We start from the raw sequence: 17422 nt of genomic DNA on the forward strand, positions 1-17422 counted from the left end.
TTTCAAACCAATGTCACCATCTCCCCTCACCAATCAGGCTCCTCCCTATTTCCCAGCTCCTTCAGCGATGCTGCCACTTTCCTGTGCTCCCCGACTGAAACAATGACATAATCTTTGGCATCCACCATGGGATCTGGCGCAGGGAGGTATACAGTGAGTGCTGGCTTCTCACTCTTTGCACCACAGCATCCCACGTCCCCAATACCTGCTGAGTCCCATCTGTTGCTAAGTCCCATGTTGTATCTGCTACCCTGAATCTAATCTCCATTTGTCAAAACTCCAGCCTCTGTCCTGCCCTGCAAGTCATCCTCAGAGCTCCTGGACCAGTTTTACCTGCAATGATCACAGGTGATTCTAATTTTGTTTGACTTCTGGTTTCCCAAATTTTCTGAGGTAAGTATTTGTAATCCAAAACCAAATAACGAGAAAAAAAGGGTGATGAAGCATCCTGCTACCTACTTTACCCAGTTCAAACTCATATACCTTGGTTTCCCATCGTCTCTATCCATCTACCTGCCTGACCATTTTTTCTTCTACATGCAAATGCACACCCTTGGTTGACACCAGTCTCCTCTTATCTAGCCTCTGTGTACTCCTGACTTCTCCTTCCACCTTGCTCTATGCAGAACGCCCTCCTCCCTTCCCATTTCCTCCAATTCTGTCCATTCTTTCCGGGCCACTCACACCTTACCTCCACTCTATCAAGGCTTCCCTCGCCTCGCAATCCAGACAGATGCCATCCTTCCTAAGCTCACACAATCATACTTGTGCCCCCTGAGTGGTCATATATGTATCACGTATGTATGTCTATACTATAACCTAATTTATTACATGTATAATATAACAATCTATTACAAATATAAACTCTGTTAAACATAAGTATTAGTTCTTTGGAAGACTAATAATATTCTTTTGTGCTAAACTCATAGTTAATATTTAACAATATCTAATTACCTCATTTGAAACCCTATAATCATCTTGTACTCACATACTTTTGATTTTCTTATTTATTTCACCAAATCAAGTCTTCAAAATCCCATGTCACTGTGACCTTCATCTCTGAAAAATGCCCACAGGACTCCCTGTCCCTGTCCCAAACTCAGAGTGGCCCTTCGTCCTCTCTCCCTTTCTCATTCAATTGGAATCATTTCTGGATAGTCGGCTCTGAGTCTCTGAAACCCAGAAATCCAACCAGTGCAAATAAAATTAAATGAAAAATTCACATTTTAGCCAAAGTACATTGTGTTTATACATAAGTAGTAATGCTTTCATTTTTAAAACTTTTCTGATACGTTGATTGTAAATTTGGAACATACAGAGAAGTAGAGGAAAACAATAAAAATTACATGTAACCACAGCACCCAGCATTTAAAAGGTTTTTTCATTTTAGTCAACTTTAAAGATCATTCATGTAAATATACACTTATAACAGATATGAAAAAACATTGCAAAATACAAATACCAACAAAATTCCTGTTAAAGAGAAAAAAAAAAATAAGCCAATTTTGCTTCTTGAAGGATCTCCATCAAATTAATGTCACAAAAACAAAAACAGGATTTTAGAGAACTTCCAGGATACAAGAGACACAAACAAAAACACAGTAACCACAGATAAATTCACTTATTACTTGGACAGAGGATGGGTCAACTTCAGACTGGTGATACCCTTTGCATTAACTGTTGAGTCTGGCCAACAACCTAACAATGCTAAACCAAATACTACCCCCAGCTCCGTAACCCTCTATCACAAAGGCATAAGGAAAAGCAAGATTATAACCGAATTCCTTCCCATCTTACCTAATAACTTAAATGTGCCCTTTTCTCAAAGGTGTGCACAGAGAAAGATGACTAAATACTTTTTCAAAACTATCACCTATGAGCACCAAAATGACAGCCTGGGATGAGGACTGTCAGGTCAAATAAGATGGGACATCCTACGGTGCACTTTTACCTTCCTAAGGACCACTAATTTTAAACAAATTATTCCACATAATTTGTAAAACGACTTTAAACAATAACAATTTGATTTTTTTCTAATAGTTTTTATTATGATTTGAGGTTTTTCTTAGCTGGGGATTAGAAAAACAAAATACAATAAAAAAATATTAAATATTCAGATACCCAGCGCCTGTAGTCCCAGCTACTCGGAGAGGCTGAGGCAGGAGAATGGCGTGAACCCGGGAGGCGGAGCTTGCAGTGAGCCGAGATTGCGCCACTGCACTCCAGCCTGGGCGACAGAGCAAGACTCCGTCTCAAAAAAAAAAAAATATTCAGATACCCAGAACCACTGTTAACATTTTGGTTTCTCATTTCAGATATTTTATTTGGTTGGTGTAATATTATACATGCCTAGGCTATGGCCTGCTTTTGCCACTTAAGACGTTTCCCATGTCTTTACATGTTTTCATAAAACAGAATTCAAAAATGGCTAAGCAGCTAGACTACTGTGTAAGTATATACAATAGGTTCCTTAAACATTCCCAAATAGTGGATGATCTGATTGTTTCCAATTTTACCATCTTATAAATAATGCTTATCAATAAATGTGAGCACCTTTATGTGTCAGTCTGTCCTATCGACTTGGGATAAGTTTCTTTTTTTTTTTTTTTTTTTTGAGATGGAGTTTTGCTCTTGTCGCCCAGGCTGGAGTGCAATGGCACAATCTCAGCTCACCACAACCTCCGCCTCCCAGGTTCAAGTGATTCTCCTGCCTCAGCCTCCCAAGTAGCTGGGATTACAGGTGTGCACCACCACGCCTGGGTAATTTTGTATTTTTAGTAGAGATGGGGTTTCGCCACATTTGCCAGGCTGGTTTCAAAACCCTGACTTCAGGTGATCCGCCCACCTCGGCCTCCCAAAGTGCTGGGATTATAGGCATGAGCCACCACGCCCGGCTGACTTGGGATGAGTTTCTAAACATAAAAGAAATGCAGGTGAAAACGAAATGAGTATTTTAAGGCTCAACACTGCTCCCCTTTCCTAGGAAGCTGCTGTGCTGACTCCCATTCCTGACGGCAGGAAGCAGGAGTCTGTCCTCAGCATCTCCACCAACACTGAACACACTGTTAGAAATTCGATGAGCAAAAACACTTATCTCATTGCTATAAAATGTTCATGTCTTTCATTATAAAGTGCATCAAATGTTTTGTTACACTTATTGGTAATTCCTCTTTATAGATTCTAAATTCGTTTCTCTGCCTTACCTGCTAAGGTCTTTTTTATTCTTGTTGATCTGTATGATCCCTTTATTTATTAAGAAAATTCTTTGCCTGTATTTCTAACTGAATTTTCCTTGTCATCTTTTAATTTCATTTTTAATATTTTTTCATATTCAAGTTTTAAATCTTTGTTCTTTTATTTATAAAGACCATTTTCACCCATTAAAAACTTTAAATCTTAAAAGCAAGCACAAATATTTAAATAATTTTAAGTGTCATGGGTTCATATTAAATATACAGTCAGTTTAGGAAATAGCTTCTCTAAAACTGGTTAACAGGTCATAAATCCAACCATACAAAAACTCAGAAGTGTCCCATATAAATAACTCAAGACTAACTGTAACCATGCTTACCTGAGAAAGGCAGGCAGTGATTCCAAAAAAAATCTGACATGATTCTGGAGAAAAACCATTTACTCTGTTTTATAGTTATTAAGATTACAATGAAATAAGATTAGTGCAACCTGTACTTCACTAACAGACATTACCCACCCACTCCGTCCCCACTCAGTCCACTTAAGAAAGAGACAGACTTAAGATAGACAAAAGTACAGGGCAGAGTGGAATAGAGAGCAGTGGGTGGCACAGAAAGAACTGAGTGCTTTTCTGTAAAGTGCATTTTGAAATCCAATCTCTCCACTTATATCATAAATCAAATGGGCAAAATATACTCGCAGGGGGAAGCCTTTTGATCTCTGCTGGCTAGCTAACTATATACACATATATAAACACACACATGCATATACACATACACACAAATGGCATAGCAGTTATTTTAAAAGCAAAATTAAAATGTCTTGTTTCTTTTAGACTGAAACGTTGTGACTGCTTCCACCGCACAGTAGGAAGAATCCTTCATAAGAGCTTGACTGAGCTCTAGTTTTATTATCTCCGCTAACTTTGTGAACTTAGGCAAGACAACTGTGAGCTTCAATGTCCCCTTCTTTAAAACAAAAGTTGGAATATGTGATTCCAAAGATCCTTCCTATTTCTAAAGCTGATCTTAAAAATTCATTCAAAATGATTAATGAGCATTTACTACACATCACACACTGTGAATTTAACAAGATACAAGGCAGTCATGATCTCTATGTGCCTGTAATTCATAGTCTATTTAGAGCAAACAATGACTTTTTTTGAATAATTTGGAGTGTGTAGAATTCAAAATGGGTTACAGTATTACTCCTCTTTCCCTATAGGAGAAAAGTATACTGATTGAGATAGGTGAATCAAGAAAAATATCAGCTTAAAAATTCTATTCCAAATTTGAAGTCTCCTATACAGTTATACAGATGAATCTTATAAACACTTGAGACCTCCCTGGCTGTAAAAAAAAACTCTGTAGACTGCAATGACACCTTCAGCCCCATTATCTAAGATCTGTTTCCAGCTTCCAACCTAAGCTCATGGATTTTCTACTTCCAAAGACTTGGGGAAATATTAACAAAGGCAAATCTCAGAGCGCACTGTCTACCAGTGAGTCTCCCAGGCTCCTTCGTTTGTTTGTTTGTTTGTTTGTTTGTTTTTGAGATGGAGTCTTGGTTTTGTCGCCCAGGCTGGAGCACAGTGGCACAATCTTTTGTTGTTATGGATAAACAAGTAAGAGCTCAAAGAAGATCCCAGTGGCTGGGCGCAGTGGCTCATGCCTGTAATCCCAGCACTTTGGGAGGCTGAGGTGGGCGGACCACAAGGTCTATAGACTGAGACCATTCTGGCCAACAGGGTAAAACCCCGTCTCTACTAAAAATACAAAAATTAGCTGGGCGTGGTGGCGCATGCCTGTAGTCCCAGCTACTCAGGAGACTGAGGCAGGAGAATCGCTTGAACCCAGGAGGCAGAGGTTACAGTGAGCCGAGATCATGCCACTGGACTCCAGCCTGAGCAACAGAGCGAGACTCTGTCTCAAAAAAAAAAAAAAAAAAAAAAAAAAAGATCTCAGCTTCTTAAGGAGTCTTAAACAGAGAATAAATGACCTAGAACAGCAAAACCAGCCTCTTATCTCTATTCCCAGTCTTTTTCACTTCTTATAAAAGTAATAAATAACAACAAAACAAAAACAGGAACTAATTTCCTTCAACTCTTTAGGCTACATACAAGAAAATATTAGAACTTCTGAGTTGGAGTTGCTGAAGTTCTACACATCCTCCAAGAAGAATTGCTTGTACAATAATGTTTTCCCTATTTCTCTATAAATATTTCATGATAAGTTTCCTTCCATCTGCATTGATTCAATGGGTAATAAGTGCTTTCAAGAGAACTGCCTGGCATAGCTGCAAAATAAAATAGAGCACATAACATAATCTCTTGCCAGGTCTAAAATTTTAGCAACTGTATGGTATCAGGTACTTGCAAAAGAAATGATTTCCACAAGCAAGTTACACTTGAAATAACAGTCCCATGAAGCATTATCCTTTTAGGATGAAAAGGGAGCCACCAGGCCTAGAAGAGTAAACAGGCCTGTAGAATGCCTCATTTCTGACTCCTGACACAGTGCCAGGGCAAGGGCACATCCATGAACGCTCCATGAACGAACAATGCAAGCAAGGAAGCTCCCTGAGGGCAGAAATGGTCTTCTTCACCACTCCATTTTCAGTATTCAACCCACAGCACAGGTGTACTGAATTAATAATCCTTCTACCCAATGCAATTAAAAGGATTAACAATGCACGTTATAAATTTTCTTCTCATGTTCTCTTCCCCAATTTACTCTTCAAACAATTCATGATTTGAGTCACATAGACTTAGAATTTTAGAAATATCCCTCATCTAGCTAGCACCACAAAAGCTGAAGAGAACCGGAGCTCCTGCCTCCAGTTCCTGGCCTAGAGCTACCTGTCACAGCTGAGCCCCCTTTTAACATGAGGAATGACAAGGATCAGGTACATAAAATTTGAAACAGGATGGAAAATAGTAGGAATATAAGATGTAGACAAAACAATCTGTCCTAACGAATGAATCCACTTTTCACCCCATTAACTATCATTTCTTTCAGTCTTAAACCCAGAGCTACCCTTTCCCTCCTCCCCTACTCAAAAAAAAGGATACGGCAGAAGAGCTCCACACTGAACGGACAGAATCACCCAAGAAGGCTGAAAAAGAAAAGATTAAATCAAAAAGTATTCTCGATTTACAAGTGGCATGATATTATTTTACTAGTGTTGTTCTTAGAAATTAAAAGTCTCTGTTATAACCTATTTTAAAACATCCAGATTACAAGTATGAATATTCAAATAGAAACATTATAGTCAAAGATTAGTTACTAATACCCAAGATGAAAAATCCAATTATAGAATGAAGCACTACCATATTGTTTAAAAATTATGTATAAACATTTAAGTTCCAGGTTTATACACTTATTACTGCTGACCCCACAATTAGGACAGGAGAACTGCCACCCATCCTACCCCACCACCGCCGCCACCTCATCCAGGGCATAGTCAGCTCCTCATACGCTCCCTTCTTGAATCCCAAATTCAGTCAAGTCTAAATTCATGAGGTGTTTGTTTTAGTGAAGTCAAGTAGATGCAATGTTTGTAAGCCATAAAAATTATTTCTAACTGCCGGAAAATATTTTTATAAAGTCTAAAAACTGAGATTAATTATAAAACAGATTAATTACTACCTTTCTGGGTAATTTATATTTTTGAAAAATTATCTTGTTTCTATGTTTTATTTTTATAATTACACAAATCATTATCCTGATAGCTCTACTTCACAAAATTACTATCAAAATGTAGTAATGCCCCCATTACTACATTCTGGAAGGCAGCTGACTTCCAGAAACTTCAGCCAACTGAAACATACATATATACTCATTACCCACCCATCAATTCATTCATCAAATATTTATTGAGAATCTATTTTATGCAGAGATGGTGCAAGACGCTGGGGATGTAACAATGAAAAAGAGAAACGCAGTCTTTGCTCTCCTGCAACTCATATTCCAAGCTAATGATCTTCAAGCTATTTTTGTCATGTACACCTTAAATAAATTTCATACAATGAAACGCCCCCCTTATCATTTTTTAGATGACATCTACAATTTTTCAGCATAACTCTAAATAAGCATATTTTCTGCGAGAAAAGGAATATTAAACATTTTATAAAATAAAATAAAGATTGGCAGCTGTGCCTGGGATAATTATTTAATGATGATTTGACATTTACCAAAGGTTTTAACTAAGTTATTGGATTAGTTATCTGAAATCTGAAAGAAGGCACTTAATTTTTCTATCTATGTGCCTTATCCAACATATCTTCACATTTTTTGATAGTCCTAGAAAAATTCCAGTTAAATTTAAAAAAATGGGCCAGCATCAGGAATCTGTATTGGCCTTGACACTTCTGAATTCAGAACACCTTCACGTAGACCAAGCTCTCCTCTCAACAGAGACACCCAGAAACCCCTCTCTGCTCGTGATGCCATGACTGAGCGGTAAGGGAAGGGTCCCCAAAACCAGTCTTTCTAGTTGTCCTTTTGTCTGCTGTCCACGAGAATTTTCATAGCCTGGGGCAATGCACTATAAGATTAGGATGGGTGAAGGTCTGATTCCTCCTGTGTAAAGTGGGAGAGGCCACTGTGACCACAGGTGTGTTCTCAGGCAGCTTTAGGAAGGGCCAGTCTGGAAATGTTATCTATCACCTTACATCCACACAGCACACACACTGAAAATCTCCCCCCAGGGAGCTTGGGTAGGGTATCCCAGTTTAAAGACTGCTGGCTATCATAAAGTCCCATCCAAGCACAGTAGAATCACTGAGGCCCTACTTCAGATAAGTTTAGATAAAATATTGCAAAATTAGGATGTAGGCCACAGTACAAAGCAGAAATGGAGAACTATAAAAGCAAAGTAATAAGGAACTATTTATCCTAAAGGCAAAGAACAATATATAAAAATAAGCTGGCTGAGCGCGGTGGCTCATGCCTGTAATCTCAGCACTTTGGGAGGCCAAGGCAGGTGGATCACTTGAGGTGACAGGTTTGAGACCAGCTTGGCCAACGTGGTGAAACCCCGTCTCTACTAAAAATACAAAAATTAGCCAGGTGTGGTGGCACATGCCTGTCGTCCCAGCTACTCGGGAGGCTGAGAGAGGAGAATCGCTTGAACCCCGAGGCAGAGGGTGCAGTGAGTCGAGATCACACCATTGCACTCCAGCCTGGGAGATTCTGTCTCGAAAAAAAAATTAAATAAAATAAGCCCACTACAAGTCAGCAAAATTAACATTTCCAATGATGCCCAAAGGCCACTCAGAAAAAATCTCAATTAAAAAAATAATTTAAAAAGTTTTGGTGCCCAAAGAAGTTTTAAACATTTATAAGATTCAAATATGTAAATGATAAACTGTCACTGTGTATAAAGATGCCTTATTTTTAAAATGCACTGTCAAACTTCCTATCAAGGTAAAGGCCAAGGGATATGCCTCTAGGGAACCAGGTCTCAGCCTTCAGTCATATGAATTCAGACTCAACTATTAGCAGCAGGATCCAAAATAAGACAGGCCCATAAGGTTCAAACTAAGAATATCAGGATCTACTTGAAATATCTTAGAGTGAAGGCAAACTGTTGGGTCAGCTCCGAAGTACTCTACCACCCTGTAATGTAACACAATAGTCCCTGGACAATACAGGTGCTGCCACAAATTACAAGCAGGCTGGAATGCTACTGGGTACAGATGAAATATGTCTGTCACTCATTTTAAAATACTATAGCCAGAGGGGGAAAAAGTTGGGTTCGAATACAGTAAATTACCTTGGCAAAATGGTGATAATCCTAGACGCTAACTGCTAATTGTACAAGTAATGGGTATTTCTACTTAGCCTTACATATCGAGTTTCCCAGGAATATGAATACTGTGTAAAATGAAGGAAGACTGCTTTGTTTAGCTCAGGAATTGATCACCATTCTGAAATGTCACCTCACAGCGGCGACCCCACTTGTGGGGTATGAAATCAATCTGCAATTGCAGCAGCTACTGGCAGTGACTCTACATATAGCAGCAGCCATGCCCAAGTGTTTGCACATTGAAATATATATTTACTATTTACTTCCCTTTTATTTCGCCTTCACATTTCAGTTTAGGCAATTTATATATACATATTTTAAAAGTTGGCTTATGTATCGATTCATTTCTGGATAATAAGGGGGGTGCTACAAAGTATTTATTACAAAAAGGGGGTTTGGGGTCAGGCAGGTTTAAGAACTACCTCTGGTAGTTGGCCTGGCAACAATCACCTAGGCCCCAAGGATGCGTTAGGAAGATCACCCTTTCACATCAAATCTGCATAAGATATGCAAAGCCACTTAATGAGACAATAGCTCCAGGCTATTGTCTGAGAGAAAGGAAGTTTGTAGGAAGGAGAAGGAAGGGACAGAGATACTGTCCCTACAGCAGTGCAAGGAAGCAAGCCAGAGACAAAAACATGTTCCAAAGAAGAGGGTGCCCCAGCTCAGGACCTCACCCCTGCGGTAAGTCACACAAAGGGGCAATGGGTAAACGAATCAGGAAACCTGCTGATACTCAGTCTTCACAAAAGAGTCTGTACCCACAGCGAGCCTGAGCGGGCCACACTGAACCGGGCCCATGAGTGAGTGGACATGACCGTTACCACCACAAATTCATAAGTCATTCTGACTTCTACAGCAGTCTCTTGAGAGTATGGTTTATAAACAGCTTGTCTTGAGACAGATCCACTTTCAGATTTATTTCTGAAATTCGAGTTCGTAGCCGGGCACAGTGGCTCACACCTGTAATCCCAGCACTTTGGGAGGCTGAGGCAGGCAGATCACTTAAGGTCAGGAGTTCGAGACCAGTCTGGCCAACATGGTGAAACCCCATCTTTAATAAAAATACAAAAATTAGCCAGGCGTGGCATCACACACCGGTAATCCCAGCTACTCAGGAGGCTGAGACACGAGAATCACTTTAACCCGGGAGACAGAGGTTGCAGTAAGCAGAGATCATGCCACTGCACTCCAGACTGGACGACAGTGAGATTCCATCTCGAAAAGAGAAGAGAAGAGAAGAGAAGAGAAGAGAAGAGAAGAGAAGAAAAAAAAGAAAAGAAAAGAAAAGAAATTCGAGTTTGTAAACCTACAAGGCAGTTTCCGACCCTGGGTACTGGGGAGGTCACCACTTCCCAGCAGCCAGGCAGCTTCTCTGGCCCCGCAATTTGACTTAATGGCAATCTTTCTATTTTTTTCCCTTTTTCTTTTTGTTTAAGAGATGGTGTCTCACTGTGTTACCCAGACTGGAGTAAGGTAGCTATTCACAGGTGTGATCACAGTGCATGGCAGCCTTGAACTCCTGGCCTCAAACAATCCTTCCACCTCAGCCTCCTAAGTAGCTGGGACTACAGGTGAGTCACTGCACCAGGCTGGCAATCTTTCTTAATTCCTAACACTGTTATTGTTAAGCCACAGTAACTTTCATACTGATTTCTTTTTAAGGCAAAGCATTTAATAACATGAAGGGGGAAAAAATGGTAGTGGTAAAGAACTATTTTAAAACAAATACTTAATACAGAAGATCTGAAGTAAAATCGAAGCATTGGAATTACAAAATTCAACAAATTTTTAAAACATACATTTTAACAGACGTCAACTAACTTATTAGCCATAACATAATACAGTACGTGGATAAACAAAATCTGAACAATTCTTCCACCAGCTGAATCCCCCATTTTCTGCAATAAATTACCCATAGGTCAAGTTAGATACACCCCAGACGACCAGTGGGTAGACAATGTGATTAAAGGTCATTGTGACTCTTGTCAGGAAGGAGTTCCACAACATAGTTAATGGGGGACTCCCTTCAGCTAACTGAAATTCAGGACACCTTGCCACAGCAGGGATGGAAAGTAACCCTGTCCTAAGAGTTACCTCCTGACAGGCCTTAGCCTGCTTTTGGAATGAAATACACTCTTACAATAACTCAAACACCCATCTGATTCAAGGCATCAGATCTGTTTCCCATGACAGGTTTCCTTGGCTCAGAAAACTTCTAGGCAGTGGTAACATGGGACGAGTTCTGTAGCAGGCATAAAGGATGATGACCTAGGATTACTTATGACATACAAAACCACGCTCTACCTTGGTTTAGCTGAAAGGGCCTGAAGCTAAGGGAAGTTACTCAGATGTTAAAGATGTCCACAGTTATCTGGCAACTTTCCACATAAAACAGGACTTTAGGGCCAGCACAGTGGCTCACGCCTGTAACCCCAGCACTTTGGGAAGCTGAGGCAGGTGGATCACCTGAAGTCAGGAATTCAAGACAAGCCTGGCCCAACATGTTGAAACCCTGTCTCTACTAAGAATACAAAAATTGGCCAGGCATGGTGGCAGGCACTTGTAATCCCAGCTACTCAGAAGGCTGAGGCACAAGAATCATTTGAACCCGGGAGGCAGAGGATGCAGTGAGCTGAGATCGCACCATTGCACTCCAGCCTGGGCAACAGAGCAAGATTCCAGCTCAAAAAAATAAATAAATAAAATAAATAAAAAATAAAAATAAAATAAAACAGGACTTTAGCAAAGACCCTGAAAAGAGCTACATTGAAACTTCAATGTACTGCTTCCAAGATACGTGAGGAAAAGATATAAAACAAATCATATTTACTACTGACCTTTACAACAGGTAAGTCAAAGACTTCCCGAGCTTCTCCCACCTCTGGATTGTCCCCATCCTCTGAGATTATGTGTGAGGCTAGTGCATTGTAGGAAACTTCCTTTGCTTTTCCAGCCTTGAGAAGCTGAATAACCTAAAAAAGAAAAAAATCCACACAAATTAAAATGGGCAATACTGTACTGCGCTCTTGAATTACAGAAATAATTATTGGGCATAATAGCAATTCTTAATAAAAACACACCATATTCCCCACATAAAAACTAACAGCCTTTTACTCTGAATAATATGCCAATGAAACTGTTGGGGACAATCAAAAGCAGCAAATCTTGATTCACTGACCAAGTCAATGACCAAGTAATGGAGGCTATTGTGAGTCACGTAGTGGACACGGTCTGTCCTCAAGACAGATGGGCTGGACAAACCAGGAGACAGCACAATCACTGCTGCGGTGGAGCCACGCACATGGCGCCCCTGAGCTTCCAACTTAAAGGCTGGGGCATGGGGAGTTTCACCATAATTAGGGAAAGATTCTGGAAGACGAGATATGTGAGCAGAACCCTCGTAAACGTCTGGGTGTTAGGCAAAAATCCATACATCGAGGAAGAGGGAGCAGTGTTGAAGGCACTGAACAGGTGAATACAGAGCAGACCGTAAATGGGCTTTCTTACACACTACGCAAAAAAGTCTGTGCTTCATTCTGCGGTATATGCAGGGCCACTGAAGGATTTCACACAGGAAAAGTAGCACAGATTTCATACAAAGATGACAGCCCATGTGAAAAGAATGGATTGGGTGGGCTGGCTGGGTTTGGTTGGCTGGGTGACTAAAGACAAGAGATCCGTTAAGAAACAAGCGCAATAACCTCGGTGAAAGAGGCATCCACTAAAGGGATGTCATGAGGGGCAGAAAGGAGGAAGATGTGAGAGAATCAGCAAGCCCTGGTGTCTGGAAGGGGTATAAGCACAAGAGCAAAGTCCAGACTGAAATGGTGGTGAGTACCACTCACTGAGGAACACATCAGAAGGCTGGCAGGTGGGGGACGCAAGGACGTGTTTTAGTTTGGGCATGCCATTCTTTGGGGGTCATGTGTAACATCTGGCAAGAGGCATCCAGTTGCAGCTAGGAAAAGATGTGGATCTCCCTGACAGAAAGTCATCAGCATATTACATAGACGGGAGCCACAGCCAGGAGCGTGAAGGTGGTAGCAGTGCAGAACGGGAGGGGAGCTAGAGAGTAGACACAGCAACTGATACTTCAGGGACAGGTAGGGAAGTGCAGTATCACAGGAGAGGAGCGTCAATAGAAGCCAAGGAAGTGAGGGTTAAGGAACAGTCGACAGTCAAGTGCTTCAGAAGAGGTGGGTAGTGTCTAAGCTGATAGTGCACACCAACTGTCAAAGTGACATGGTGCCCACAAAGCTCAAGTGACCCACAAGGGCAACCCTCTTCCAGGTCCCCTCTCTGCAGCAGAGAGCTTTCTTCTTTCAATTATTAAACTTTTGCTCCAACCTCAAAAAAAAAAAATAAAATGACCCATAAGCTAGACAACCTTTTCAGAATACTTTACTGACCACTAATAGATATGAACTAGAGCAGAGGCTCAATATTTAGTAAGTGAAAAAACAATGGTCGCTGGCCATGGGCCACTTTACCTTTCTTCCTTCCCTTGACCTCTAAGCATTTTTAGCTTCACGCATCCATTCGACGGGTCTTCAGAAAAGGCACCCCTCCTTTTCCTATCCTCCAGTCTGTTTCTGATCCTACTCCCTTTTTCATGAGTTTCCCTGTCCATAGCTATGTTCCCTCCACCTGTAAACAGTAAAGTCACCCACATCCTTCCACGCGCTTGTGACGCAACACAGATCCCTCCCCTGCCCTCTCTTCCTCAGGCACCTTCTCTATTTCCTTCTCAGGACAAACTTCCTGAAGAGTCTAACCTTTCTCAGTTTCCATTCACTCTTCAACTCCCTGCAGTCCAGCCCCTTCCACCAACACTCTACCAAAAACACTTTACTCGGTTTTCACGGACTTTGAGGATGCCAAAACCAATGGCTTCTCTTCAATCTCCACACTACTGAATATCTTAATAGATTTATCTCATGTCACTGTTATAGTGATCATCCTGATGTATCCCAAACACATGAATGCCTTCATTCCTCAGCACATACGCTCCACATGAAAATATTCCCTCACGTTCTTAACTTCTGCTTATCTCAAAACCCAACTGAAATGACATCTACTGAGTGACATTTCAGTGGTGTCTACTCTGCACCCCAGTGGAGAAATCTGCTACACCTTGTACTGTGATATGTCCAGGTGTGCTCCCTCCCCCACCAATGAGGGGAGCTCAAGGGCAGGTACCATGTCCTCTTCACCTCTGTATTATACCTGGCACCTAGTACATGCCTGCCTCATACTAGATGGTCAACATGTGAACTTATAATCACAGTTATAAGAGTCAGAGAATCAGATGTCCAGGCTCAAAACTTTTCAGAAAATATACTGTTTCAGATGAAAGTGGTTTGCCAAGGACATTTTTAAGCGCTCAGATTTGATTCAAAGTCGAGTAAATATGGTTCCAGTTCAACTTGTTCCAGGTTTTAAGTAACATTTGGTTCAAGTCCCCTATAAGAGCCAAAGTCCTAAAATGAAACACGAAGGCGAGGAAGGAGGGGGAAGAGAAAAATGGTGGATAGCAAAAAACAAAAACAAAAACAAAAAACAAAAAAAGGGAGGGCTGGGGAATCATCAATACTGGAAAAAGCTAACTGTTACAAGCACTCATCTTGATCACTCCGTGTTCAGCAACCGTTTCACTCTTTAAATTCATAGATAGAAGTTTTTTTTTTTTTTTTGAGATGGAGTCTCTCTGTTGTTGCCCAGGCTGGAGTGCAATGGCGCAATCTCAGCTCACTGCAACCTCCACCTCCCAGGTTCCAGCAATTCTCCTGCCTCAGCCACCCGAGTAGCTGAGACCACAGGCGCACGCCACCACGCCCGGCTAATTTCTGTATTTTTAGTAGATACGAGGTTTCACCATGTTGGCCAGGCTGGTCTCGAACTCCTGACCTCAGGTGATCCACCCGCCTTGGCCTCCCAAAGTGCTGGGATTACAGGGGTAAGCCCGGCCTTGAAGTCTCTTTACCCTAAAGTTACAGAGCAAAAAGGGACCAAAAAAGTTGTTACTAACATACAAGGACGAACCTCAAGAAGGCCAAGATCAATCAGCTTTCTACAATTCCTTCTACACCATCCAAGTTCATCTGCTAAATATGAGTCTCCGCCCTTCTAGGCCTAACTCTGATCACTGGGCATCCCCATCCTCCAAGGTGGGGGCCGCTGATGTCACACCCAAGGCAACATAACTGTACAGTTAAACTTTCAAGAAGGAAATATTTTGAAGATTAACCTGAAGAGGATATTCAACTAAGATGCATTCCTACCACAGACTGATAACTGTGTGACATCAAACAGATGTATTATTATAGGAATACTAAGGAAAACCCACAATATCCTTTGGCGTGAGCCCAAACTACACAACATTAAATGTGTAATGTGATGGTGTTACCAGGGTACCGTAAAATTAATCGTCCAAGTAGGAAAATCAAAGAAGACGAATGCCAGCCCCCACGTGTAGGGACACAGGCTGGAAGGGAGCGCTCCTCAGCCCCGCACAGGACGGCAGCTGCCCGGGTGGCGAAGGCGGCCACGACCCCCGCCGGCCGAGCGAGCCTGGGATCCCCGCGCGAGCTGCCCCGGCTGGGGATCCCGGCGCCCCTCGTCCGCTCTCGGAGCTGCTCTCCCGGGAGCCGAGACGCCCGGCGCGGGGAAGGGGGAGACGGGACCCCGCGCCAGTCCCGCTCAGCAAAGGAGCAGAGAGCGAGGCGGCCCGGTGGGTGGGGGGCGGCGACCCCAGGGCCGCAGGCCGGGGGCTCAGGGCGCGCACTAGGGGCCGAGGCACAGAGCCCCAGCCGGCCCGGCCGCCCTCCCTCCCGCACTCCCCCGAGCCCCGGCCTCCCGCGCCCACCCCGCGGTCGCCCCTGCCCTCAGCGCATTCAGGCCAGCGGCCTCGGCGGACCCGACGCTCTGCGCCCTGCGCGCGCCCGCGGCAGGAGCGGGGACGGGGACGGGGACGGACGGGGACGCGGACGCGGGAGGAGGCCGCGGCAGGGGCGGGCGCGGTACCTGCGGGTCGATGTCGCCCACCGCGTAATACTTGACCTCCCTGAACATCTCCTCAGGAACTTTAGGCGCCTGGTCCGACATGGTCGCGGCGGCCCGGGAGGCTCCGCGGCGGCGCCCGGCCCCGCCCACCCCCCGCCCCCGGCCCCCGCGGCGCCCGGCGCCCCCGCTCGCCCCGCCAACGGCCCTGCCCGCGCAGCCCGGGCCCGGTCCTGCGAATCGGGGTCCGCTCCCCCGCCCTCCGCGCCCCCGCCCGCGCCCGCGCCGAGCGCCCGAAGCGCGGGAGCCGCGCGCGCCCTGCGGGACGCACCATCCCGCCCCGGACACCGAGGGGGAGCGCCGAGGAGCCGCCCGGCCTCCAGCGAGGCCCCGCGCCTCTGCCGCCACCCACCGCTCCGGGGGAGCTGACGTCCGCCGGCCCGCTCTGGCCCTTGCGGTTCCATGGCCGCCGTTGTGCAACGAGGGGGTCCCGAGGACGAGGGGAAACCCGTACCCCCCTCGACGGGGCCGGAGTGAGCCGGTCCCGGGAAGGAGGGGAGCTGGCAGGCCCCTCCCATCGCCACACGCGGCTGCTCGGGGGCGGCGCATGCGCGCGGCGGAGGGGTGGGGCCTCGGGGCCGCGACTGGGAGCGGGAGCCGGGTTGCGGCCTCCTCGGGCCGAGTGGGGTTGGGTGTCCCGGCTGTTCGCAGTGGCCGCGAGTACGGCCGGACTTGGAGTAGTACCTGAGCCGCTCTGGCCGAGCGAGGCGCGGGGCCCCGGTCTACATCGCGCTGGACCGGGCTACGCCGTGACGGAATTCCCGAGGCCGTAGCTACATGCGAGACGCGCGCTGGAGGCCTCAGCGGCGAGTCCTGGGGTCTCCGCCAGACCTCAGCGCCCGAGCTGGGGACGTGCTGGGGGGAGGCCCGGCCCCGTCTCTGCCCGAGGCCCCGCTGTCCCGGCCGGACCGGCCTGGTCCCTGGCGTCCTGTCGGGTCCGCGCTGGAGGAGAGTCCCAGACAGCAGAGACCGCGGTGCAGCTCCAGCCCCGGGAAGCCCCGCGCTCAACAGGTTAATACTACACAGCGGCGATTCTAATGCTCACGCTTTTATTTACAGCTCGCCTCCCTTCCGCCAAGATTCACAGAACACGGCAGAGTGGCCTCGGGATCACCTGCCCGAGACACCTGCACGACCGGAAGCTGGGAGAAGAAATAAGGCCATGATGACGAACGCAGCCTTTCTCGTTTATTTCCAATCCCACAACAAACCGGAGACCAGGAACTCATGGGTGATTATCGGAATATTACCTAGTCCTAAAACTGTGGAGCATTGGTTTCTAAAGGAATCTGAGACAGGCCCGCAGTGTCTCCTCCACATGCCTTAAGTCACTTCTGCCAAGCAGAAAATCATTTTTAAG

At 44.6% G+C, this 17422-nt stretch overlaps 1 protein-coding gene across 4 annotated transcripts in view; it reads right to left on the minus strand.

Annotated features, from left to right (window-relative positions):
• PAXIP1 (PAX interacting protein 1) overlaps positions 1 to 16535 on the minus strand; it is a 60704-nt gene extending 44169 nt beyond the window's left edge. The window contains exons 1-4 of one of the 4 annotated variants that reach the window (XM_063642374.1): positions 16415 to 16535; positions 11841 to 11975; positions 6263 to 6306; positions 3572 to 3635 (exon numbers count right to left, since the gene is read on the minus strand). Coding sequence is in view for 3 of the 4 variants with exons in the window: in XM_055269764.1 (XP_055125739.1) it covers positions 3572 to 3635; positions 6263 to 6306; positions 11841 to 11975; positions 16027 to 16107 (324 nt within the window). In the remaining variant the exon portion in view is untranslated. Of the gene's footprint in view, positions 1 to 3571; positions 3636 to 6262; positions 6307 to 11840; positions 11976 to 13493; positions 15310 to 16026; positions 16303 to 16414 lie in introns of those variants that run through there. The other 3 variants (XM_055269764.1, XM_055269767.2, XM_055269768.2) reach the window with 3 other exon arrangements.
• Between the last annotated feature and the right edge of the window lie 887 nt (positions 16536 to 17422).

This window comes from Symphalangus syndactylus, chromosome 6 (assembly GCF_028878055.3).
Source record: "Symphalangus syndactylus isolate Jambi chromosome 6, NHGRI_mSymSyn1-v2.1_pri, whole genome shotgun sequence".
NCBI classification, from domain to species: Eukaryota; Metazoa; Chordata; class Mammalia; order Primates; family Hylobatidae; genus Symphalangus; species Symphalangus syndactylus.